This window comes from Chlorocebus sabaeus, chromosome 10 (assembly GCF_047675955.1).
Source record: "Chlorocebus sabaeus isolate Y175 chromosome 10, mChlSab1.0.hap1, whole genome shotgun sequence".
NCBI classification, from domain to species: Eukaryota; Metazoa; Chordata; class Mammalia; order Primates; family Cercopithecidae; genus Chlorocebus; species Chlorocebus sabaeus.
In genome coordinates this window covers 123,233,152-123,260,997 of record NC_132913.1, presented here as the reverse complement: position 1 = coordinate 123,260,997, position 27,846 = coordinate 123,233,152, and the positions used below count along the sequence as shown (strand labels likewise).

Genomic DNA, 27,846 nt, shown 5'->3' with positions numbered 1-27,846 from the left:
GCCATCCTGGCAGGAGGCTCGATATGCCCCTGGGCTCAGGCAGGAGACTCAGAGGGATATGCTGTATATCCCTCTGATATACAGGATATATCAGGGGCAGGGATAGTCGGGGGTGGGGTTCAGGATCCCAGGCAGGGCCCTTGGAACACCAGTCACACATTGAAATATGAGGGACAAAAGCAGCCACCATTAGACGCCTATCACCTACCCATGGATGCACTGAGTGTCTTTTGGGAATTCCTGTTGAACCCCACCAGAGCCCCGGGGGTCAAGGTCACCCAGCAGCAGCCAGTCACACGCAGGTGTGTGTGGTCCCAACTCCTGGGATCTCAGACACTCCCTTCCTACTGACGGAACATGGCTGTGTACTCAGAACTCAGAGAACAGACACTGATCGCAGAGAATCTTTCCAGGCTGGGAACTTCACTGCCACTTTTCACAGTGAGTCCAAGCAAAAGCCCATTCTGAGTCCTAAAATCAAACCTGAGTTCCAGCAGCCCATGAGCAGCGTCTGCACAGCCCTGAACGACTCTGTGCAGAAATGCCATGGTCGGGCCTGCGGGAAGGGGAGCTTATTTGGAATTTCTCTATTCGACTTCAAGGCAGCTTTAAGCAGAATCTGCTGTGGATGAACATCCACTTGAAAACACGATTAGGAATTTTCAAGATGCCACCTCAAATACGGCAATTCTGCATTCTCACAAGAACCAAGGACTTTTTGGTGGTGCGGCCTTGTCTCCTGGTGAACACTAGAGGGCGTATTAGGCCTAAGAATCCCTCCTCCCTTCTGAGTTAGGATAAACAGAGCTCTGGCTCTGAAGGTTTCAGGAGGAAGAGTGACCGGTGGCCACTCCTCGTGTGCTTTAAAAAAAAAAAAGGGGGGGGGGGTGGAGAGGTGCTTTCCAGGAAGCCCAACTCTAACACCTCCCATCTACCACACTGAGAAGATGCTTTTAGTTTTTTCTTTTTTTTTTTCTTGAGATCGAGTCTCCTTCTGTCTACCAGGCTGGAGTGCAGTGGCACAATCTTGGCTCACTGCAACCTCCGCCTCCCCAGATTCAAAAGATTCTCCTGCCTCAGCCTCCCAAGTAGCTGGAATTACAGGTACCCGCCAGCATGCCTGGCTTTTTATTTTATTTTTTTGAGACAGAATCTTACTCTGTCACCCAGGCTGGAGTGCAGCGGTGCAATCTCAGCTCACTGCAACCTCTGCTTCCTGGGTTCAAGTGATTCTCCTGCCTCAGCCTCCTGAGTAGCTGGTACTACAGGCATGCGCCACCATGCCTGGCTAATTTTTCTATTTTTAGTAGAGACGGGGTTTCACCATGTTGGCCACGCTGGTCAACTCCTGACTTCAAGTGATCCACCTGCCTGGGCCTCCCAAAGTGCTGGGATTACAGGCGTGAGCCACCATGTCTGGCTGCAAAATGCTTTTAGTTTACGCCACACTATCTATCTGGGCTTTTGTAGGTTCCTGATCAAGCAGTCAATCATTTGCCTGCACAACCTCCTACTTAGACCACACCCAGTGCAGTATGGACAGCTGACGTCCTAAAGAGAAACGTCTCGCATCAGAGCATGGACGGGCATGTCAGACAGGCTAATTTTAAAACAATCTGCAAGACAGTCTATTAACAGCCACAACAAAATGAAGGGATATACAATTTTTCCTGGCAGAATTATTTGTCAGTTACCCATATTTCTGACAAAGCAGTTTTAAAGCTAACCTCCACCTGGCTTTTAAAAACATCCTATGTGACATCGTAGACCCTAGTGGCAGACCCCAGCACAGCCATGGGTCTGTGATCAAGAGTGAGGATGCTGTGCGTCAGTCCATGTGACAGCCACTCTACTAACAGACCAAGCGTGAAGTGACCTGAGGGAAAACAAGAAACGTGCCCAGTATGATTCTACGCTCTCTGAGGGGCCCGCTAGATTAAATATGAGATACAGATCATAAGACGGTGACAAATAGAACTTAATAAACGGAACTGCTCTTATGTTGAAAATCAGCACTATTTTCAAGATGCACTGAAAGACAAGCTTTAATAAACTGTTTATAAATCATTTTATAGAACGGAGAATTAAAATACAGCAGAAAACAATATGTATTTGACTATATATGTTTATATACAAAACATATACACACACACATATATATATATTTTTTTTTCCCAGAAAACATGGGAAAATAGATTTATTTTTCCTAAAGCACCTAGGATATGTGTGTGTGTGTTGTTTTCAGGTTGTTAAATGAGTGGTTTCACCGTAAAATCCAATCAGGAAATGTGATAATTTCAGTTTCACGATTTTTCCCAAAAAAGTGAGCGTTCAGTAGGCAATTTTTCCTTTTTTAAAGCATTTTTAAACTCCCCCATACTGAAAATACGTAACTGTTAGAATCCTCTGAAAACCACCTGCACACGAGCATCACTCACCCTGGGTTCCCACGAGAACCAGAGGAATCTCGCTCGTGTTCCGATAGCTGGCCATTCGACTGTAGTAGTGGTAAACGGTCTGGAAACTTATTTCATCCTCCAAGCTGAAGACAAATATAACAGCGTCCACCCACATGGCAAACTAGGGAGAGAAGAAGGGGAGGAGAGCAGGAGCTGAGTGAGAAGGCTGAATTAAGAACAGACGTGTGGACGGTGGCGGGCAGCAGGGGCTGCAGGAATCCCCTCGGTCGCATGCTGGGTGCCTGACTTGACCGTCACTGTCACACACTGTCACACACGTCCTCCTCCTGAGCACACCGTGGGCGGTGTTCCCCTCGGGAATGGGCCCTTCATCCTGCTCCCACCCAAGACGCTCTGTCTTCGGAGGACACAAACCACACAGTCTCCCCGCGGTCCTCATGCTCCTGGCCTGTCCACCTGCTGTCCCGATCAGCCAAGGTGGCCCCGCAGACAGGTGGCCAGCCCCACCTCCTGCCAGAGCCTCTCAAACCCCGAGACTTTCCACTGTACTCTCAACCTCTTAAGGAAGCCTTGCTGGACCCCTCAGGCCTGCTCAGAACCCCCCACCCCACAGTCCTCCCCAACTCGCCACCGCAGCGGCCAGCCTACTCTGCCAAAGGGTAAAGATTCAACCCAGGCTCAGCCTTGGCTGAACTCCTGCAGCACCCCTGCAAGAAAATGCCTACTTATTTTCAGGGAAATTAACAAAACGTAGGGAAGAAAGCCTGACTCTTGCCATTTTGTTCTTGCTTTGCTGTACTCATTTTATTCTCGTCTTGCCAGTTGAACCTACATCACATCCTCTTTCTGACAAAGAGCCACACTGTCAGGCATATATTAACACCTCATTTAGTACCAATAACCATCTTGCAAAACTGGAGCTGAGTGAGCAGAGTCTCCCTGCAGGGCACAGGCTTCCCACACTCACTGCAACTGGCTCAGCACATCTGACATCAGGTCTATCAGGCAACAAAGATCCTTCTCTTTCCAAGCGGAAATGTGAAAAACAAAACCGAAATGCATCCTGTTTCCTTTCTCTCTAAAAGCAGCTGTAGTTCCTAGATAGGTTTCTATGGCCAAAGTTACCACCTCTAATACATCTGGGGAAAGTGTTTAATGGGTTAAACTCTGACTTCCGCATAGAAGTGAAAAGTGTATTCAGTTATATGTAAAACGTTTACGTGAGAAAACTTAACCCAAAGTTCTAATGATAAATACAAAATTAAATGAGAATGAGGACTTGAAAACAAAGAAGGCTGGGAGAGACCTGGGAAGACCGTGATGGCAGCTCCCACAGAGTGCAGCAGGACCCAGACTGATGAAAGGCATCTCCTTTTCCTCTTCTCTGCCTTGAGGAAGGCTCTTCCTGTCTCTTCCGAACACGTGGGAGGAGCAGACTCCCCCTGCGCCATGAAGAGCGCTGGCTGACCGGAACCAGACTCAGTTCCCAAACCGGGAGCTGAAGCCCATCTGAGCGTCCACCCGGAGGAAACATGCACCGCGGCCATCATCTCCTAAGGGTGCATTCTGACTTCCACGCTCCTTGTGTGGGGGGTACCCAATACATAACCCCCCACTCTAACATGTTCACCAGCAGAAAACTGAAACTATGCTTTGGGTTTTTGTGGTTTGTTTTTTGAGACAAAGTCTCGCTCTGTCGCCCAGGCTGGAGCGCGGTGGTGAGATCTCGGTTCACTGCAACCGCCTCCTTCTGGGTTTAAGCGATTCTGCTGCCTCAGCCTCCCAAGTAGCTGGGATTACAGGTACACGCCATCACGCCTGGCTACTTTTTGTATTTTTAGTAGAAATGGGGTTTCACCATGTTGGCCGGGCTGGTCTCGAATTCCCGACCTCAGGTGATCCGCTTGCCTAAGCTTCCCAAAGTGCTCGGATTACAGGTGTGAGGCACTGCATCTAGCCTCTCCTGTAGATTTTTCTATATCTATAAGCTTTCGTGCTTCATATTCAATTTTGTGCTTCATATACTGCTAAGACTTGCTCCTTAATTGTGGAGAAAAAAGCTTGTTTCCAGTCACTCAAAACATTTACGTGCTGGGAAAACGGAAAATAAACTCAGGTGATTCTAAATATTACCTACTTCTTTCTCCGATCACCAGCCACAGGAGGGCCCTTGCACCCAAGAGTTCCTTTGCAGCAGAACACAGTCCTATACCCTCAGTGGGACTAAGGAAGAGCTGACTTTTATCAGCATCACAAACCTAGGATCCTGTCAGTCAGACCTCTAACTTTGCCCTGCCTTACTATAAACTACCAGATGGTCACTGAACATGGGCTCAAACTGCTTTGCAACTAAGTTTTCACTTTTAACATGTCTTCAAGGTCTTTCCTTATTATGATCAGCATATGGTATCGTTAATGCTAAGAAAATGTTACACACTTTAACATCTTTGAAATCAGAATGCACCTAATTACTGTGGCTGTTTCACAGTTTAATTGGTAGCATTCTCCTTTTGAATATTGGTACATCCTACGGTCACTGGTGTTTTAGTCAATGGCACATGGCAAATCTGTGGTATCTTCTGTATAACCACACAGCCCTCCGATGTGTGGAGTACTAGACCTGAGGCCTAAGAAGTATTCAATATCTTTCACTTTCATCATCTTACAATCCTATGCTGCATGTTCACAAAAAGACAGGCCCAGGAGATAATGCCAAGAAAATCTTTGACATTCAGTTTGCATTTACTAGCTCCTGGCTCCTTTCAAGTGTTTACTCGGTAAATTATGCTTCAAGTAAAACAAAGCAGGTTAAAGGAACCAAAAAAAGAGATCTTCCACACTCATGCTTTGTTATTTCCAGAATGCCCATCTTTCCAGGAACTTCCAAAGAAATCATAATATGCTTCATACCAGCTTTCGGTGGAGACCGCCTTGCTTGGGCCAAGGCCAGGGAGGCACAGAGGCGCCAACGCCTACAGTTAGCAGAGACAGAGAGAAGACGGGACTCCAAATTCCACCCAGCAAGTTCTCTACATCTCACTGCTCTAGAGATCACACCACTCAAAGGAAAAGGCCAAAACACAAACCAAACTACAGAAATGTCCAGATGTCATTTCAACTGGGTTCCCCAACCAGGGCAGAGGGTGCGTTTCCTGCCTTTTTAAAAACACAGAAAGTGAAAAGCTACCATATAAACCCATCTTCTCTGTAGGATTTAGTCTTGGGGGGGGGGGGGGGGGTGGTGGGGGGGAAGACTTAGAGATGAGAAAAAATGCGTTTTAAAAAGAAACATTTTTACCGGACTTCCACTTTTTTGGAAAGCATGTCACTGGTTTCTAGAAGCACGTGTTGCATGAAACCTTAGAAAACAAAGGGAAAACAGCTGGCTTGGGGCGTGTGCACATACTCACCTGCGCCTCCGGGGGGCCCCCTTCGTCTCTGATCAGCAGCAGATAGCTCTGTCCATCAACGACAATCTCTTTCTTGAACCTGCCACCTGCCACACACACAAAACACCTCGTTACACAAGAACAGCAGAGAGTGAGGAGGGCGGACAGACGTGGGCTTCGCTTGTGGAAAAATACACCCTAGGCTGTCGCCCTGGAGGCAACTAAGTATTTAGGATGTCGCCAGCAAACGCTGAATTTTAACAGAGCTGAACTCAGATTTAAATGTTCGTCTTTAAGAACCCGTGTGCGTTTCCAGTTAGAAGGCACAGCCTCCTTTGCAATGCCAGTCACTTGTGGCCGAGAAGTGTGGACTTTTCATGTGGGCTCTCTAGGTAAATTCAGGAATTCTCACTCACTGGGAAACAGAGAACATCAAAATTGTCATTCTCTTGTTGGGTTCATGAAACTGAAAACAAATTTTTCATGCTTAACAGGTGCCTGATCTGCAACCTCTTGGTAAATGACAGGGCCGAGAACCTGTATTCTCCTCAAGAGAAACCCAGTTCTTGAAAGGGAGACATAGAACATCATGAGAATGGTGTTTCCAGAGTCACAGGCCACAATTAGGGGAGGGACGCTTCACTACTACACACGGGTTAGACAGAAACTACTGGATGGGACCTCCACACAGGTGGAGGCAGCAGAGCAGCAGCTGACAGGAGGCGTTAGAGACCACGCGGGGTTAGCGGGAGACCACCGGGACCCTGCAGGAACAGAGGAGACCACGAGGGGGGGGACGGGCATGAGTGGCCCGGCACTACCCTGGATGTCCCGGCCCCTGACGCTCTCAGGAGGGGATGGTACAAGGTGGCTGCAGTGCCCAGCCGGCCCTCTAGGCCAGCCCTGCTCCTCCTCGGCAGCGGGAAGGACTCCACCCTGGCTCCTCTGCCTTCTCCAATGACAGATGCCCCCTCCAGATCCTGGGCTCTGAGACCACGCTAGGGAACCCTCACAGGGACTCGGAACTCTCGTTTTAGAGAGGGGAAGGCACGCATCAGTTCCTAGCTCTCCTCTTCTGCTCCTCTGTGCGGATGTCTTCCAGAAACCCTATCTAAACCCCAAATCACTGGATCCAGAGGACAATGCTGTCAGAGCCCAGAGGCTACCTGCCAGCTCCTCTGCCACCCAGAGACACGTCTGATTCCCTCCCCTGAGACAGGAACCTTCCCTCCTAGAATCCCGGGTCTGAACCACATCAGTGCCCGAGAAGCAAAAAATCGGAGTACCCATCCCAGCCTGGAAGTGTCTGAGGCCCTCCAGACGGGCAGCTACCCTCTGAGGCCACGGAGGGCTGACTGGGGTACTGGCCCGTTCCCGCAAACTCCCGCCGCGCTCATGTGGTCACACTCAACACCTATGCCACCATCACAGGCAGCTGCATTTGCTAAAGCAAACAAATCTGCTGTTCAGTTCACTCAATAACACAACAATGAAGAAAACCTTTTGATATTAAAGCACGTAAACTCTCATTTTGCTGTCCCCCCATCACTGAACCAAGAGGGTAGGGCCTGCTGGAAACGGTCAGGCTGAGGTCCATTAGCAGGGGACAGAGCCAGGCCAGTTAGGACGCTGGGCCCAGACAGGGTGAGGCCCAGCTGCACGAGGGGCCCAAAGACTCAGGGTCCCTGAATCGAGAGTGCTCACAGGCAAAAAGGAAACCGCTTTTCTAGCAGAGCTGCTGTCATCATGAAACAAGCTGGGAAACATGACACAGGTGGACATCCCCACGTATGTGAAGCTGATGCAGACGGTCGCCCCCAGACCCCGATGCTGGTCTAGCTCTGCCTGAACCCTGGCTCTGCCACACACAGCTGTGTAGCCTCGCCTCACCTCTCCCCACCTCAATGTCCCCAGATGCAAAGGGGATGATGTCCTAGCAGGTGAGGAGTAACGAGTTGACACAAAGCACCCTGAACAGTACCCAGCCTGGTCTTACTCAAAATTTCTGCCAAGGTTCTTTTAACCTGCTTTTATAAAAGTCATATTTAACATTGAATAAACCTGCTTACAACAGAAAAATCTGCAACAGTGATAGCAATATTATTTCTCTTTAAAAAAACCTTTTAAAAAGAGATGCTGGAAACCTGCTATATCTTGGAGACAGGAATCGAATGTGACCCTTTTAAGAAAAATAACATTTGAGGCTGAATGTGGTGGCTCACACCTGTTATCCCAGCACTTTGGGAGGCCAAGGCAGGTGGATCACCTGAGGTCAGGAGTTCGAGACCAGCCTGACCAACATGGCGAAACCCTGTCTCTACTAAAAATACAAAAATCAGCCAGGTACGGTGGCTGGTGCCTGTAATCCCAGCTACTTGGGAGACTGAGACAGGAGAATTGCTTGAACCTGGGAGGCGGATGTTGCAGTGAGCCAAGATCGCGCCACTGCTCCAACCTAAGACTGTGTCTCAAAATAATAATAATAATAATAAAAAGAAAAAGAAAAAAAGAAAAACAAAAATAACATTTGAAAAGGAAATCTGTTATTCTTTATTTGGAGAAAAATCTCCTTCATACTCTGATCTGTGCATGGCCCCAGGTACCAGCCTACCAGGTTCAAATCCCTGTCTAGCCCTCCCTGGCTGGGTGACCTGCGGCAAATAACTCAACTGCTCGGTGCCTCAGTTTCCTCACCTGTGAAATGGGGGTAAACAGAGCCTTCCTTAATGAGTTAACACATGAAAAGCACTTAGAATCCTGCTCGGGACAGAGAGCTCAGTGAACAGGTATCCTCATCACCCCCACCCCACTTATCTCACCCCCAAGTATTTTCATCTCCCTCTGCTCTCCTTCCCTACCCCTCACATTCATTGAAATCATCTACACTTCTTCGCTAGGTTTCTGCGCAAGTTTCCCACCTGTCCGTGCCCACTCCCGGCCTCGGCTCCTCCTTCCCCTAACATATAGCACAGCAGAGGGACCTCACCGCAACATCGTCCTGACCCCGTGGCCTGAGCCCCACATGTGCTCCTCTGTGCCCTCCGGACGCTGATTGCCCTACAGGGCCCTGGCTCCAGCCCTGCCCTCTGACGGCTGCCCCAGATACAAGAGTACGTGGAAGTCCTCCCTGCTAGATGAACCGTAGGGTTCAACTTTGATGAGGCTTCGTCTTGTCGAGGCACGCTGGCCCCAGGTCCCATTCCTCAATCACTAGACTGTGTCACCTCCAGAGCAAGAAGGGAGGAGTGGAGCCTGTCCCAGGGGCACTGCAATGCCAGTGTCCCTTGGCTGCCTACCTCCCTGGGAGTGGGAACTTGGGGAGTGTCACCACCCAGCTCTCATGGAATGACCATGACGCCTTGGCAGATGACCCTCCCTGATGCATTCCGGTGAGTACACGTGGGACGGATTTCACGTCCATCCTCTCCTTTGCTTCCTCTAACGTGTTTTTGCAGAGTCACATTCACAAGTGAAGAAGCTTCCAGGTGGCTGAATCATAACATTCAAGTTACAAAAGCTTCCCTAGGAGGGCACTGAGCCTTCTCCCTTCTGCTCTTCTAAAGTCTCTGGCTTTGTGACCTCAAGCAAAGGACTCCAGGCCCAGCTTTCACTGCCTCTAAAAGCAGCAGTGACTCCTTCCCTCATCAGCAAGTCTCTTCGAATCCTAAAGTCAGTTTACATTTCCCTCCCCAGATACACAGTATAATTAACAGTTCTTTGCAGCATTTTACAGTTTCAAACACTAGATACTGGTAATTGATTTGCATGATTTTTTTTTTGTATTACCCTTAGAAAGCAAAAATTAAATACTGCTAAGTATTTGCCACAAGCCCAAAGGTGAATAAAAAGATAAAAGTCAGCCAGGTGCTCAAGCAACCAGATTGTAAGAATTCAAGAATGTCTTTAAAAAGGTCCTGCAGGGCACTACTGATAGGAGCAGGCTCAGCTCAATAGGACCACTGGGCCCTGAGAAGCCTGGGCTGGCAGGTAGGTAACACTTTAAAATTCATTTTCTGCACTTGAACCACTTTAACCGCAGAAGGAGAGCCTTAGGATGACAGCATGGTTGGCAACAAGCTGGTATTCTGCCAGCACCACCACTCGCATCATTTTAAATTGAACCCCACCATTTCATCAGATCTCATCCCAGTCATTAGATTTTTCATTGTTGTTGTTGTTGTTGTTTGTGTGTGTGTGTGTGTTTGAGACACAGTCTCACTCTGTTGCCTACGCTGGAGTGTGGTGGCACGGACAGGCTCACTGCAACCTCGACTGCCTAGGCTCAAGAGATCCTCCCACCTCAGCCTCCCGAGTAGCCGGGACCACGGACATGCACCGGCATACCTGGATAAATGAGATGGGGCCTCATTATGTTACCCAGGCTGGTCTTGAACTCCTGGGCTCAAGTGGTCCACCAGCCTCAGCCTCCCAAAGGGAGATCTTTTTTCCACCAAAATTTTAGAGAATATCACCAAATTCTACATCCAATTTCAAGCTGAACATCGCTTTTTAAATGCCTATATTGTCCTTGTTTCCACGTATTTTCCTGCAGGTCTGTTTCGCCCACCTGGATCCTCCCAGCACCCGATGCACACAGCTTGGCCCATGGCCATGTGACAGATCTGCCATGAGTGATGTGCAACCTTCTCTGCTGCCAATTATGTTGACATAACATTAAATCGTATCAGGATAACTTCTTTCTCAAAAAGGGTTTTCAGTCTCCCCAAACCTGACGTCCCTGTCAGACATGCATCTGGCCCAGGCACACCTGTGAACAGGTGCTAGGCGAGCTCTGCAGGCAGGGGCAAGCATCCACCCTGGAACCGTAGCACCTCCCAACGGCGGGCACCCCCAGGCTGAGGAACCAGACAGATCAGCCACAGCTGCCTGACCCTAAGGTGGAACCAGGTTGCCGGGCAGCTGTGACCGCATCTCAGTGAGAGGGGAAAACAGAGTCCCAGTCTCACGGAAATCTGTGCTTCCCCAGGACACAAGGATGTCACTGGAGGTAAACAGCATCACATGGAAGCCTCAGCCTAGAGCAGAGGGAGGTGAGAACAGAACCCACATCCTTTCTGGGCTTGGCTTTCTGTACGGAGTTTAAAGCAGAATGGAGGGCTCTTATCTCATCTGAGTTACTTGGGGATACAGCGGTACTGTCCTCTTGTCTGAACTCAGCTTCAAGTGCAATGTATTAGGCTTCTGTTTCACCCCAAGGCAAGTGTTCAGGGTTCCCAGAACGTGTGGAAACTGCACTGGGAGCCTTGGTTTGCCCTTGAGCTTGTATTTGTAAGTGAGGTCTTAATTTCTCCCTAAATCCCACACTGCAGAGAGAAAAGTGTATGGAAGGTGGAACTGAGTTGCTTCCACCAAGATGCTGCAGTGGATGTGTTAGCTGTGAATGAACAGCACACCAGGAAGAAAAGGATACAGCTGCACTCTTGTTTTTCAAATACCTTTTTCTAAGTCCTCCTAGCCTTTTGTGATTACTATTCTGAATCCTGGTCTCACAGTGTGAGAACCGGTTTTAAATGTGGGCTGCAGGGGGAAATAAAACAAGCGGGTTCCTTCGAGGTTCTGCACTCACGCGAGGTGGAGCTACAGCAGAGCCTCTTCAACACAAGTGCGGCTACACAGAGAGACGTCGGAGGGGGGGATCAGCTATGCTGTCATTTCTGCTTTCAGAAAAAAAAAAAGAGAAAACTGAATTTTCCCGTTCCAAAAAAAAGGGCTCTTTTGGGAGTCAACACTGCAACAGATGTTTGGCATTTCTGTCATTTTGGCTAATTGAACTGAAAGCTATCAACGTATCATTAACAGTCCTCCAAGCGACAGCTATGGCAACGACAGTGTGCCTTCCAAAGCCGTCGTCTACAAAGCACTTGTTTTCCCACATCATCTCCATTATCCCTCACCCCGTCTTATGATGCAGACATCACTGGCGACGCCCTGAAAAGGAGTTCAGACACAGAGCAAGAGCTCCACGGCCAGCACGCGGCAGGACCAAAACTCAAATCCAGACGCTCTGACTGCTGCTTACCCCTCCCTCTCTACCCTCTCTCTCCATGTGAACTTCTGCTAAGACAAGCCCTACAGAAACAAAGCCAGCAGGCTCCGTGTTCGCTGGGTTTTGCGGTACTCACGGGGCCAACATCAAACATGCAGAGAGGTGGGACTATCTTATCCTTACTCCACTCACACTCGGGGAACGGTGGTCTCTGTGTTTAGCTGCAATCATCATCACTGTGCTTGGGAAACAAGACAGACACCTATCTGTAACTTTCATTTTCCACTGGTGATTTTTATCTTTTTAAAGTGTTTTAAAATTTTTTATTATTTTTTTTTCATGCCTGAGCTAAGGACGAAAATGACTCTTGACTTCAAAGCTGCATGTGCAGAGCCCACTGTTTCCCTTTGCCATTAGAGAGGGGAGGGACCTCATGCAGTGTCTGATCAAGATGTAGTGGAGCCACCTGGTTCTTTCAGCAGGTGCAAGCTGGCCACGCCTCGTCAACCGCCCAGCGCTGTGGGGTCAGACTGGATGGGAGAAAGACAGGCGGAGCATGGCTGGCAGGTCCTGGGTTCCTTCCGGCCATGTGTTTGGGATTTCTTCCAGGAAAACATTTTCAAAATTCATCTACAATATTCTTTGTTGCTGAGTGCCATCATGACATCGGGAGAAAATCTGCAAACTGTATTGTTTCCTAATTATTTTTAACAAGTGGGATGAGATGGATACCTTGAAAAGGACAATTGCCCCTCGTTTTTCCCTAGGAGAATACTTAAAATTTCAATCATGAATGCACCAGAAATTTGTAAAAAATTAATTTGGCTCGTTTAACTTGGATAAAAATACTGAAGTCAGTCACCAATGCTGGGGTTTTGGAAAAGTTTCGTATTGTGACATTTAAAAGGAATTTTGGACCACATATTTATTTATACACTGGGAAAAAGGTTTTATTGGTAACATCTTTGTTTACAAAATTTAGCCAAATCAGATTTCACTTCCTCTCTCAACTTGTTTTTTTAAAACTTACATTGTAAAATAAAAAGTAACTACTACACAAAGGTACCAGCAGTGAGTGAGGACCCCAAACATGGGGACTGCTGACTATTTCCGGGGGTTCCGGGTGGGGGGGAACACTCCGGGGTTCTGACCCGCAGTGAAGTGGTGGCACTTAACACACAATCTTCCTGGGCAGGCTATGGTCTCTCATGGTTTTATTTAACCCAGATCTAAGCAAGGTACTAAAGGAAAACAGAAAAAGAAAAAAGCCAAACTCCAGGTTAAGATGGTGGATAAGAACTTCACTATAACTGAATTTTCTTTCCTCCTTTCCTAATAAAACAAGGGGGAAACATGAAAGCCCGAAGGAAGGAACTTCACCATCCAACAGGAAAAAGGGCACAGCTTAACATAATAGACCTCAAAAAATGCAGGCTCTAAGGAACAAAAAGGAAGATCTGAGCTGGGCAGAGGCTCCTCGTCTCTCCTGAGCCATCAGTACCCCATCATTCCACCCCAAAGTGCGCAGGGAAGAAACGGAAGGGGCAGCCGTGGCCTCATCTTTTTGGTCTCCTGACTGAGGAATGGAAATGACAAAGCCTTGGAAGTGAATGGCCCGGCAAAGGCTCTCTGGAGGCGAAGAAGATGCCTGCATTGCCTGGTGAGTGGGAGAAGTGACCCATGCAGGGGGGCACCTCAAGGGGAACAATGATATATTCCTCCCACCCCCCAGGACAGGTGAAGGGAACCTGGAAGAGGACGTGGTAAATTCCCAGGAAGAGCAGAGCCCTGGTCCCTAATGAAGGGCAGACTCCTTCAACGGGAGGCAGCTCCCTCCGACTACAGAGGGATGGCAGGGCATGGATGCTCAGCAAATCCTGGGATCTCTGGAAGAACGACATCCAGTCTCAGGTCCCGCAGCATGGGCAGTGACACTCGACAGATGCCCCTGAACGCCCCTGCAGCTGGCTGGGGGAGGTGGCTGAGCTCCGGCAAATGGGAATGTGGGCAGAATGGTCCGGCCCATCTCGTCCGGGGCACTCAGGATGACAGCATCTCCTCTCCCTCACCTTCTCCCACCACAGGAAGCAGGGCGGTGAGAGGCTCCCAACAGCACAGATCTGACTCAGAATGAGGGAGAAGCCTTCCCAGTGGTCAGCGTCAGTCTCAGTCAAGACAATGTCTAGGAAGAGAGGTCCAAGCCGAGAAGGCTGAAGAGCAGGGCTGGGGACATTATGCAAAGGCTCCCCAGCAGGGAAAACAGGAAGGTGGGAGAGGCTTGGGAATAGGAAGGAGGGAAGGGAACAGAAGAGAAACAAAGCAACAATGGAGAAGAAAACAAAACTCAAAAAGCAGAAGGAAGTCCCTTACACCGCTTCCCACTCCAATGTGGGAAGAAAGAACAGCCATTCCGTGAGACGAGAAACTCCAGGATGAGAGTTTGAAACAACATGAGATAAAATGGAAACGTCCAGATCTGAGGATCAAAACAGCATTTGGGGAACTGATGAATAAAATTAGAAAAAGTAAGGAGCAGGAGAGACAAGGCTGAAAGCTGAGTTTCTGACACAGAGGAACGGCTTGAAACAGACACAGTCAATGAGATTAAAAAGACAGAGGTAAAGTATTTAAGAGAGAAGTTCATTGACAAACGGACCTAAACAAAAGGATAAATGGCATCTCTGACAACACATCCCCTGCAAAAGAACTCAAAGACTATTCGAAGATAAAAGACAAAGGAATGTTCCTGAGACGCAGAAAGATCTGAATCCGCAGATCAAAAGTGCACACAATACCCCAGGAAAACGTGACACAGATTCACAGCTTTCAAGATGAGAAAACCGAGGTCTGGGGAAAAACAGCACACGCTGGCCGAGGTGGGGGGCGGGGTTCTTATTGGCTGCAAGACCTCAGAGCAGCAGGGTTTCAAAGTGAGTTCCAAGGAGCACTTTTCCAAGGAGGCATCAGCAAATTCAAAACTGGCTACAGGGCAGGGCGCGGTGGCTGATACCTGTAATAATCCCAGGACTTTAGGAGGCCAAGGTGGGAGAAGCGCTTGAGCTCAGGAATTTAAAACCAGTCCTGGCAACATAATGAGACCGTCTCTATAAAAAATTTAAAATTTAGCCAGGCATGGTGGCACAGGCCTGTAGTCCCAGCTACTAAGGAGGCTGAGGCAGGAGGATCGCTTGAGCCTGAAAGTTTGAAGCTGCAGTGAGCCATGACTGCCCCACTGCGCTCCAGCCGGGGCAACAGAGTGAGACCCTGTCTCCGAAATAAAAATAATTAAAAAAAAAAAAGGCTGCTTTAGATATTTAAAAATACATATATACACCTGTTTTTTAAACTGTATCACAGTAACAACAAACCTGCACTCAAGTGTGCTACCGAATAAAAGTGAGACCAAGAACACGGAACACACGGGTAAACTCATGTGTTGGGTAAACTCCTGTGCAAAGCAGAGTCCACCTGCTGTGGCTTAGGCTGGAAGGCTGCAGCTTCACACTGGCCTTTCAACAACCTTGGCCTGCATTTGTTTGCAGCTGAAGATTATGCAGACAAGCACACAGCTGTGGGAGGCATCCGACCTTCTCATGAGTGACATGTCAGGTAAGCAGTAAGGACTGTTAACTAGCTGACTCTGCAAAGTATGTTATGGTGGGTTTAATGTTTACCATGACTTAGAAGGCTTCTATCTGACAACTTCCAAGGAATGAGAACAGTTGCTTTTACTGACCCACCTTGGAATTCTTGAAGACCCACTACTCCTATTACTTAAAGACTTTGGATCTATTTAATTGAAGAGTGCTTGAAATTACAAGTAGGTTATATGTTAAAGAAAGGGTGGGGAGAAGTCCTTCTGAACCCCTTCAGCACATCTCTGAATGCACACAAGCAGGAGGATGGCCTGAACACAGGAGGTGGAGGTTGCGATGAGCCGAGATCACACCACTGCACTCCAGTCTGGGCGTCTCCCCGCCAAAAAAAAAAAAAACACACACACACAAAAAACAGGAGAGGACTTACCTGAGTAGCTCAGGAATTACTGATACAAAGTAAACAAAAACAAACTTAATAGGATGAAAAACCAGATATAAAAAAGAAGCCTGGAGACCCGAAGGTCCTAATATGTGTTCATGAAAATAACTTCATTGCTGTCTTCAACAAATGTACAAATGTATAAAGTTGAACTAGTAAAAGTTATACTTACGATATTTTTGAAAAAATATGATACTGCTGCTCGAAAAGAAGCTGAAAAACTAGTGTTTGAGAAAACAGTTTCTTGCCCAATAGTTACAATTTAATTTCCTTACATCTTGACTTCAAGAGCTTTGAGAAAAACAAAACTTAGCAGCTTAACACATAAAACCTATTAAGAGCTCTCTCTTCCAAATAACATATTTTAAAAACTAAAATAAAAACAGGCCAGGCGTGGGGGCTGACACCTGTAAAACCAGCACTTTGGGAGGCCGAGGTGGGTGGATCACCTGAGGTCAGGAGTTCAAGACCAGCCTGGCCAACATGGCAAAACCCTGTCTCTACTAAAAACACAAAAATTATCTGGGCATGGTGGTGGGTGCCTGTAATCCCAGCTACTCAGGAGGCCGAGGCAGGAGAATCTGAGAGGTGGAGGTTGCAGTGAGCCGAGATTGCACCACTGCACTCCAGCCTGGGCAATGCAGTGAGACTGTGTCTCAAAAACAAACAAACAAATACACAAACTAAAATGGAAACAAAAAGTCTGGCAAGGTGGTGTAGGCTGGTTCACACGGACCAATTTCCATCATCAGTATCCGACGACATCCAACTGTCAGCAGAAGCAATTTCATTAGATTTTATTCGTCTTTTTCCCCCTAAAAAAACACTATATCCTTAGAAAAGCAGACGTAAGAGTAAAAATAAAAAAACAAAAGAAAAAAAGATCTAAAACTACTGCAGAATAGCATTATCTCAACAAAGTGTTCTCTAACAGCTGCAGAATTTCAGATACAGTCACCTGCACCCTAACACTTTCGTCAACCATGGAGCAATAAATGACAGTGGTCCCATGAGATCACAGTAACCTATTTTTACTGTACCTTGTCTACGTTTACATTATACACAAATACTTGCCACTGAGTTACAACTGCCCACAATATTCAGTACAGTCACATGTCCAGGTTGTGGCCCAGCAGCAACAGCCCCTCCTGTGTAGCCTGGGTGTGTAGCAGGCTACACCATGTAGGTGTAAGCACATGTATGACGAGTGCACAACAGTGAAATCACCTAACACCACGTCTCAGAATAAATTCTCATCATTAAGTGACACATGACTGTGCTGCAAAGAATAACACATGCCCTGCAGCATCATCAAACCTGAAAAGGGCAAGCACGCCACAAAGCCCAAGGCAGGTTTTTTCCCGTGAAGTTATAAGGACTTCACTTTGAGATAACGGCGTGAAAACACGGAGAATGCCTTCGGGAAAGAGAAGTCGGTCTGCAAACCACCGCTCACCTCCCTGGGCTGCCAGCCCAGGTCTGTCACCAGCCATGGGGTCCTGCCTGTGCCTGTCTCAGAACTTTCTGCACATTGGAACTTTCTGCAAATCCACTGTTGGAAGCAAGACCCCAGACTCCCGGAGAGCTTCACAGAACTCACACTTCTCTCAATAGCTCAGCAGCTGCTCTGGGGTCTCACCCGGCCCAACGTGTGGGCTCAGCTCCAGTCCACTGGGTGAGGAGAAGTCCTTCTGAACCCCTTCAGCACATCTGCTGACCGTGAAATGAGTGGCGGCCCTCTGGGCAGCAATGTAGGGGAATGGGCTCTGAGCCACGTTCCAAGAACCCACCTCAGGCCCATACCTCTAGGCTGTGTGACCCTGAATATCTCTTGTGGCCTCTGGTGCCTCTGTTTCCCTAGGTGTAAATGAGCTAATCCACGTCGGCTGTCAGCTTCCTGAAACGTCACAAGTGGCTCATAAAAATTAACGAATGACTGCTACATTACGACCATGACCATATCATTTCCAAATGGAAACTCACACATGGAGGGAGAGTTTGGCAACACCAGTTCAATGAACAGAAGAAGCAAAACTGCAACAACTAGAACATGAGAGATGCATCTGTCTTCTGTTCAATTCCCATAGGAAAGCCAGGCCTCTTCCTAATATGCAGTCGTAATTCCATGCTTTCTGGAAGATTCAGGATACATCTCTTCCCTTACATGAAAATAGCCTATAAAATCGCATGTCTTGGACAAGTGCTTCTCAAATGGCTCCAGGGAAAAGATTCTACAAATCTCCAGTAAAGGAGTCCATGTTGATCCAAGTGTGTGGCATGTTCCTAAAGTCAGACCAGAGCTTGCAGGTAAGCAAGTGATAAAAGAACAAAGGGGAACGCATCTGCTGTATACTCAGCCAGTGATACAATCTGGTTCCTATTAGTGTGAGCTCCTTTTCTGCAACTACACCACAAGTGCCTGTGCCTGTTTCTCCATTACCACCCCACACAGGTCAAGAACATCTTGGTCACCTCAACCACCACCAAACAAACATCCAGCCCCATAATCATGCCAGAGACAGCCTTGATGCCAGGAATAGGGTGAACAAGACAAGGTCTCTGCCCTGATGGAGGTTATTGTCCAGAGCAGCAGGAGAAGCAAACTGACTCATGTTAGACAAGGAGAGCCGGGCTGGGGGCTGAGGGTTGGGGGTGAGCTGCAGGCAGGCTCAGCCTGCACCTCTCAGAGAAAACGGTTGGGGGCTGCTTTTCAATCACCACTCTGAAGGAAAAAAAAAGTCACATAATGAAGGGCCCCACCCAATAAAACCTAATTTACAACCAAATAAGTAAACTGTTGATTGAAAATCTTCCAACACCCACCAACGCAGTGGTGCTTGAATATTTCAGCATCTCCTGCTGTCTCTGAAATAGCCTGCATGGTCAACTTAACATATTTAGTCATACACATTTGGTTCTTGTGAGGAAAATGATTTTTAATATTTTGTACATTTATTTTAAGCATAAAAAAGGTAAATAGGCATGGTGGCTCACACCTGTAATACCAGAACTTTGGGAGGCCAAGTCAAGATCGCTTGAGCCCAGGGGTTCAAGGTATAGTGAGCTATGATGGCACCACTGCACTCCAGCCCAGGTGACAGAGTGAGACTTTGTCTCGTTTAAAAAAAAAAAAAAAAAAAAAGTAAACAAAGGAGCATTGCAGAACTGGAGAAAGTGCCTAACTCCTCACCTGGGGTACTGAAATAAGGCTTTCTCACCAAGTAATGGCACCGTGACCTGAGATGGATGCACAATGGCACAAGTGTTAGAATCCAGAGGGCAGGAAGCAAGTGGGACAGCAGAGTGCTACGCAGGGGCCCCTCGGCAGTTACTCGGCTGCCCACACGGGCTCCTCATCCCTCAGAGCCTATTGCTCTACACTAGTGCTTCCTATGTGAATGTAACTTTAGATTAAAAAATAATTGGCTTTACATGAACACTCTTTTTCAATATGCAATTCAGGAAATGAGTATGTAAAAGTATGGGCTGATGAGCTGTTAGTCCACATATAATTCTCTGAATGTAAATAAGGTGCTTGTTTCAAGAAACTAAGAAAGGGCGTTTGCTATTCAATGACCCTAGGAATGGGCGGTTGCTATTCGATGAGCCTGCATGGAGAAACCAAGAAATCTTATGCAATTTGACTATTATGCGTCGGCTTTCCATACTGTAGGGTAGGGACTGGCGAACTGCCCATGTAAAAGGCCAGAAAGTAAGTATTTTAGGCCTTGCATGTTGTATCCTTGTTTTTATGTTTACGACCCTTTAAAAAAACTAAAAACCTCTGTTCTCAGGCAGTAGCAACACAGACGAGGTGACAGGTCGCTGCTGCAGTCTCATCTTTGGTATTTCTTTTGTTGACAGATGCACTTTGCTCTTCTAACTGCCAGACTCCTTTTACTCTGGGGACTCCGGAAAACGCATTTGTAATTCTTACAATCCTGAGGTGATACTGTAATGGCTTTAATGGAAGGAGGCCAGCAAGTTGTCTCCAGGCCTGTCCCCCATCCTAACTAGGATTTTGGTCCCCAAGAATACCCAAGTGGACCAACGCCCTTAGTTGGAAAGCACCAAGACTGGGTCCAGCCTCTCATCCACAGGTGGCAGAGGTGAGACCGCCCCTAGACCACCCCTACAGTATCCTCGTGGGGGATGGGGTCACTGGCTCTCAGGTTGAGCTGACCACCCAAGGCCCAGTGGTTCTTCCAGGAACCTCCTGCGCCTCTGGAACATCTTGGAACGAGCTACATCTGCCACTGAGGCACTGCAGGCTCCCTGGGGCTCCCAGCCGAGATGCTGCCCATGTTAAAGTAGGTGCCAGGTCACATGGTTCTAGACAGTCCAAACACACCTGGGAACCAGTTTTTCTTAGGCCTAATAAGCAGATGCAGCTCCTGAAGGAGCAAATGCCCTAGTCAGCGCAGGGGCCTTCATGGTGATGGGTTTCAGCAGCTCATCCCATTAGTCAGTGTCAAGGTCCAGAGGCGGCCTGGGGATTCCCCTATCTGTCCTCTTAAGTCCCTTTCCAAAGCCAGTGCTCCTACTAACAACCTGGCTGGAGCCCTGGAGCCCAGCCGCCCTGACTCGATTGTGCCTCTGCCCGGCCAGCCCCACTTCTCCTCTCTCTGTCCCTGGAAGACCCACACAGCAGCTGGCCTGGTCTCCTGCCAGATGGTGCAGCCACATCACGCCTGGGTTCTGACCGTTCCTCCACACCCCCTGCTCTTGTCCAGGCTCCAAACCTCCCTTCTTCGTCCAACTTAAACCTACTCCCTTCTTGTGTCTAGAGGGAGATGCTGCAGGCTGGCTTCCCCTCCTCCCCACCCTACTCTTGGTCCACCAGGCATGCTTTCATTTCACCGTATTCGGCCTTCAAAGAGCAAGTGCTGATTTTTTTCCTTCTTGCTTGTGGTGGTGTTAATTATTTTTAAAAATATACAACATTAAGAAACGGGGCTCCGAAAATAAACGCTGGCCACATGGGCTGCCCTCACGCAACGAGACCACCAGCTTGTGGACCCAGGGCAGGCATCAGAAGCTGTCACATTGGCACTCCTCCTGCACCCAGACCCTGCCTCAGAATCCTCCTGAACTCTGTGCCTTCCAGAAGCCACCAAGCATGGAGAAAGGACTATACTGTGAGTTGAATCAGGTTTCCATTTCGGGTCTGGGACAATCATTAATGAATTTATTACGTTCAGCCATTGGAACCATATGAAACTGTCATCTTTTGCAGATTATTGGCAGCTGTATATAGCCTAATTTACATGGATTTAAGAGCGCGTGTGTGCGTGCACACACACACACACACACACACACACACACACACAGAGTCTGGCCCAGTCCTTTTCAGATCTCATGGCTGGTAGTCCATGAAGCGGAGTGGGGAGCTTGGGGGCACTTTCATTACATCTCAAATTCTCCTGATGTAATTCTTTCTGGCACTCGACCTAATTTGCTATCGGGACCTTCCTTCAACTTCTACTTTCCTTGTCTCCACTGTCCTGGCCCTTGGAGTTTGCCACAGGCAGAGAAGTAGCACTTAGTGTCCAGGTCCCCACTGGGCAGGCATGATCTTAGAGGATGCAACATTTTCCTCGGGGAGCTGCGAGAGGCAACCCCAGCTCTAACCACTGCTGAGTGGAACGTGTGCTGCGCACATTCAATTTCATTCCCGGCCTCCTCTTAAGTGTCCATCTCTCCATCCTGACCCACAGCCAGGCCCTCAAACTAGACATGCTGCACCCTCACCCTGTCTTTTCTCTGCACTTCACCTTTTTCAGCACGCTACCTTCCACAGGAAACCATTCAACCCTGATTGCTGGACTGCCTACGCCTAAGAAAGGCTGTATCATGATCAATATGGGTACCTTCTGAGAAACTGCTCTCTCCCCTTTTCTGACGCCGATCAAATAGGTTGGGGGAGAAGAGGAGAGGAGGAGTGGTGGTGAGTTAATGTGGCAGATGATGTTGGAGGAAGGATGTAAAAACATTATTTTGTGAGCTGACATTTTTAAGATCCAAACAATGTGTAACATTCCAAAGACTAAGCTTTCAGCATTGGAGATTAAGAAGGAAAAACTTGCCTGAAAATGTCAGAGGTCCACAGCCCAAGTGAGATTGTAAAAGTCACAGGGAGACATTTACCAGAGGTAGCTTTGGGGTGAATTCAAACATACCCCAGGTGCTTCTCCTTTAGCACCCAAGTTCAAACCGTGCAAGCTGGGTGTAACCTGATCTGTGAATTAGGAGAGAGAACTGCACTGCACAACACCCCCCTCCCTCCAACCCCCATACTGGTCAAAATGCTTAAAAAGGACAAACCCTGAAGACACAAGGTGCAGACGTGCCTCCCTGCCTTTTCTGGGGTCCACGTTCTGCCCAGCCCTAGTCTATCATACTCCTCCTGCTCAAGCCACTCAGCTCAATTAGGCCGACCTCATCTCCCTACCCCAAGGCACAGAACAATCAAAACATCCCCTCCAACCCCTGTGATACTGATTGTTTTAGGGAAAAGCACGTGGCTCAAACGAGGCCACGTGGAACTGACTTATAGTCTTTTGCTGGAGCTATTGACAAAAATACTCACCTTTCCCTCCTCACCATATCTGAGCACTAAGGACCATGAAACCACCATGAAGGGCTTGCTACCAAGTGGGGAGACCTGGCTGGGCATGAAGACCAACACAGGCAAGAAATGGGGGAGAGGGTTCCTCAAGAACTCCAGTGCATCACGAGATTAGGGTCTTTCTGAAACTAAATCCATCCCCTTGGCTGCTCCAGGGATGCAAGTTAAGAAGTTAATAATTCACCACTGGCCCCTCCCTGCCTTTCTGTTTTAGCTCTTCGAAGTTGGTCAACCACCTCTTGCAACCAAGAGCACAGATTAACACAATGGGCACGGCTCTGGGGCTTCCAGACCAGAGCAAGAGGTTTCTGGCCAGGGGCAGACTGGTCTGCTGCCATCTGGTCTCCCGGACCTGGAGCTGGGCTTCCAGAGAGATGGCGTGATCAAGGCCAAAGACATGGGCAGACGGCAGCAGTGAACACAGGTGAAAGTGTGTGATGGTGGTTCCGTTGGGATAGATCCAATGGCTCTGTTAATCCGCAATTAACAGGTAAATGCGCACACAGCCTCAGAACACCTTTGGGGTAAAATTTCTCCAGGAAAAATGAAAAATGATTAGTAATTACATATGTGAAACTTTCTAGGCTCTAGTCTCCCTTTTCCTCTTAAAGAACGGTTTTGTGAAAACCTCTGATGCCGTGAGGTTTCTTAGGAAAGCAACAGTTATGTCAACAGCATGTGCTGTGCTGTTTCTGGGCTCTGTGAGTTAAGGGACACGTATGAGCGTCTGGGTCCTGCCCTGAGGAGACAGTGACTCCCGACAGAAGCCAGCGGGCTTGTCCTCTTCAGGGCGCTCCCAGACTGCGTGTAAGTCCCAGCTCTGAATCACGGTTAGTCATTCAGAAAGGTCTTTTCTCCGGAACGCAGGCTCCACCGCAGGCCCAGGATGGCTTTCAGTAAGCCCTGGATTTCTTGTCAAATTAATTATAACAATATGGGACAATACATTCTGAGTCCATGCAGCCAACTCAAAAACACACTTTGCCCTGCCAATTTCGTCAATGCCAAAAACATGACAATCTCCTTAGTCTGATTTTACAGCTATTTTTTCTTGCTCAAAATGAAACAGAACATGCTTCTTTTTATGATTTTTCTGAACATCTAGTAATGTTAGCATCCTTTACCTATTTTTACACAATATCACCTGATCCTCACTGATAGCTTCCACGCCAGGGGTCAAGTTAGGGACTGTCACACACAGAGGAAGACAAGAACAAAGGGAACGGTATTTCCATGGTGAGCGATCAGGGTAATTCTGAAAATCATCAGTGAAGATGGCTGAACTGACTTCTGCTTTATCTATGAAACCAACACAGCAGCAGGCTCATGATCTCAAAGTTTACAGATAATCCTCATTAAAAAATTATCATGTGTTTATAATCACTTGGTTGCAACTAACGGTCAAATTCAGGCTGAAAAATCTAAATGGCTAGATTTCACGACTAGTCAAATGTTACTGGAGTATTACAGGTTTTTTTTGGGTTTTTTTCCACTGGAACATTAAACAGCACCCAAGAACAGCTTTAGAAATAAGCCCTAACATCTGGGATGCAGTGGTAGCTGACAACTATTTTTTTTTTTTAAACTTATTTGACTTGGAAAGGATTTTTGGAGCTGACAGCTTAAACACACTTCATGTGTCCCAGAAAATATGACTGGGTGTTTACCACATGTTTTGTTTCTAGGAAACTAAGTAAACATTCGTTAAAACATATTTAAGATACACGTGCTCCTGAGAAGGCATTTACTATCCTGATGACAGGAAAAAATTCTAGGCAGTCCTGGAGGAGGGTAGTAAGGCTGACCCGGGGAGAAAGACTCGAAGGTGGCCGTACAGCCAGCTGGCCCTGGAGGCCAGAAGCCAGTGGCCAGGAGAACTCTCCTCCAGCATGCCGCAGCAGCAGCAAGGAACAAGCCACAGAAACCAAACACGCAGTGGAAAATCCCAGAACCCTTCAGCCTCAGTGCAGCACAGCCTGACCCCCGAGATGCTGGAAACGAGACGTTCTTTCTCCAGGAGGTGAAGCAGCTTATTCCTTCCTACGGAACCTCCAAGCCTTGAGCAAACTCTGATGTGAACCAAATAAACCGAACAGACAAGCGAAAGGGTTCTCTTGGAGAGAAGTGAGAAATGAAATGGGTCTGGTGTACTTTCCTACTTCCCAGGCACAAAGCAAAAGTATGTTTGAGAATTTCCTAGGACTTATGCTCAAAAACTCGACTTTCCTGAGTTATGGAACCGTCAAGCTTAATTTCACCCACTGTTTCTCACTGGTCCTTATCTGGTAGTTATAACTGCTCTTAGCACCTGGTATTTTCTCTTAACGCTTTTCCTCATGAGCACGGGGTGTTGAGGTTTCTTCAGTCTCCCTTATCTGTTTTGGACTCTTCTTTACATAGGGAAGCCCCCTCACAGGTACCTTTTCCACCTGGGAGGGCACCGGCTTCCCCTGCCCTACGCTGGCAGGCTCTCGAGTGAAAGAGCTGCCTTGAGTTCCTTCACCTTACTCTTCCAGCTACCTCGACTATCATATTCTATCGGCAAAACGAACAGGGGAGGCTAACCTCCTAGTGACCAATGTGTTCTGTCTTTGAGACAGAACCCGGGGATAGCTGCTACCTATGTGTGGCCTGAGCTGGGAAGATGGGAGAGCCTGGAGATGGGGCTGATGGGGCTGGAGGGTCACCCTTCTGGGAGGGAGACAGGGCGGGCACAGCTTTTACCAGCCATCCCCATTCCCAGACTCCTGGCTAGGAGCTTGCTGGCTGTTGGCCTAGGCACATTCAGGACTGTCTCAGCCTTGGAGCTAGCTTTCTGCCTAAAATTTTGAGTTGGTTAAGAATCAATCAGAAACTCCAGATTCCATCACTGAAGGAAGGAGCCCCTGCTAAATTAAGCTCATGAAGACTCGGGAATGACAGGGCCGATGTTCCCACATCATGCCTGGCTAAAGCCCTTCCCTGCGAATCCCTCTGTGTGGTGGCAGCAGGCTACGACAACACTGACCCTCGCAGGCAGCCACTGGGCCTCGGCCCTCCTTTTGCCACTTTCACACCTGGATGTTGGTTTCTTCCAGATCTGGGATGAATGGTGGCTCTCAGATGGCACACCTTCCTCTCGGTACTTTCAGTGCCATTTCGCAGCTTGGAGTTGGTCTATGAACATTCTTAAGTCGGTCTCGACCAACCAACCATAAAAGCTCCCACTCAATCCACACACAGTTTAATCTCATCTTGGGAAACTTGTGGGGCCACCTTTCTGCCCTACCCAGGTGTGCCACGATCTCAACGTGGTGCCGGCTTTCAGCTTTTCTGGTCCTTAGGTCCTTCTAGCACATGGGCTACCCTGCACAGCTCAGGAGGGCCCACGGTCCAGGGAACCTGGGATGCCATGGGTGACACAGAGAAAGATGTCCTAGCGAATGGGTCTCAGAGCAATGACTCAGTTCTGCAACCTGGAAAGATCTCAGGAGGTCACCACACTCTCCCCACCTGCGGGGGCCGCGCCCTCCCCACCTGCAGGGGCTGAAGTGTCTCGGGGCAGGTCCACATTTCCTATCAAACGTCCACATAATACTGGACGTCCTAGCTTTGTTTCCTTTGACTTTTTCTTTTTTGAAAGGAGAGTTAAAAGCTCAGTGGCATCACGTGGGGTCTGTGTTGGGGGAGTCAGGCACATGCTGAATTATGAAGCACATAAACACACAACGAGGAAAGTCACATCACACACCCAAAACGTCACATGATTCTAATCAGCAGCCATTAATAGGGCTCAACTGGCAAATGAGAAATTTTCATCTGATTCTGGAAGTGAATGGCAGCTGTGAAATTGTCCTCAGAGGTGTGAAGGTCACTGCCAGCCGATGAGTCCTTGTGAGGTTCTAGAACACCAGCAGAGCTTGCAAAAGCGTCGCCGGCAGAACCGTGACCACCACGAAGTGATGGGGCCAACTCCAACAGTTCTACGTGCAGTGCCGGCTAAACCAAGCTTCTCTAACCTGTCACCCAGGACGGCTTTGAATGCGGCCCAACACAAATTCGTAAACTTTCTTAACATATGAATTTTTAGCGTGCGTATAATTTTTTTTTTTTTTAGCTGATTTGCTATTGTTAGTGTTAGTGTATTTTATGTGTGGCCCAAGACAATTCTTCTTCCAATGTAGCCCAGGGAAGCCAAAAGACTGGACACCCCTGGAAAACATCACAGGTATGTAACGCACGCAGTGCTGCAGATTGAATGCGTCCCCCAAAAGCTACGTTCAAGCTCTAACCCCTGGGACCTGTGGTGGGACCTCACCTGGATACAGGGTCTTTGCAGATGGGATCAAGTAAAGATGATGTCATGCTGGAGGAGGGTGGGCCCTAAATCAAATGGCTGTTGTCCTTATAAGAAAAAAGTTTGGACACGGTCACCAGTAGCTGGGAAAACGCTGTGACCACAGAGACAGAGACTGGAGTTAGGAGTCTATGAGCCAAGAAACGCCAGGGATTGCTGAGCACCACCAGAAACTCTCCCAGCCATCTAAATATCCCAGCCACAGGTCACGATTAGGATAAAGGATATTCACGCACTAACTAAATCACACGACTGTGCGCAGACATACAACAGATTCAACCTCAAAGCCTGCAGAGGGACCTATGCTGTCAACACCTTCATTTCTGACTTGCGAGAACTGTGAGAATACATTTCTGTTTTAAGCCACAGTTTGTGGTACTTGTTACCACAGTCCTAGGACTGAGGTACACATACATATATTACACACCTGGGTGTGCGCACACACACATGCGTGAGCACGCACACCCAATTAAGGAAAGTGTCTATACAAGAGGTTTACTCTCTGACTGCTTTCATGAAGTCACAAGCTCTCTATGGAGTTACCCACTTTCGCACTGTTAATTCACTAATTGAAAAACAGTATTTACATCCTTCCCTCATTTGAACCGCATCTTTAAAATCATCTAAATCTTGTGAGTTGGCTCTCTTCACTGTAACAATAAAATATCAACCAAAATGCATCACACAATTAAAAGACAGCAGATGTTACCCACTGGGATGGAGCTAAAAGGCATCTGATGTATCTGCTGAAAAGTAGGCTCAGATCTGGAGACGGCTCTGCACCAGAAATGTTTCTACCAAGAGAGAGCTCTCCCCTGAAGACAGGAAGGCCCTCACCACCTCCCCCCTCCCAGCAATCTACATATCCTAGCTACAGGTCAGGATTAGGACATAAAGGATATTCACGCACTAATTAAATCAGAACTGCACAGACACAGAACAGATTCAACATTCAACCTCCAAGCTGCAAAAGGAACCAACCCCGTCAACACCTTGATTTCAGACTTCCGAGAACTATGAGAATACAG

General features: G+C 47.9%; 1 protein-coding gene across 9 annotated transcripts in view; it reads right to left on the bottom strand.

The window, feature by feature from the left end:
• AGAP1 (ArfGAP with GTPase domain, ankyrin repeat and PH domain 1) overlaps window positions 1-27,846 on the bottom strand; it is a 642,723-nt gene that overhangs the window by 390,796 nt on the left and 224,081 nt on the right. For all 9 annotated transcript variants that reach the window (XM_007966740.3, XM_007966741.3, XM_007966743.3 and 6 more), the window contains exons 4-5: window positions 5,831-5,916; window positions 2,439-2,580 (exon numbers count right to left, since the gene is read on the bottom strand). In XM_007966740.3, the coding sequence (XP_007964931.1) occupies window positions 2,439-2,580; window positions 5,831-5,916 (228 nt within the window). The remainder of the gene's footprint in view (window positions 1-2,438; window positions 2,581-5,830; window positions 5,917-27,846) is intronic.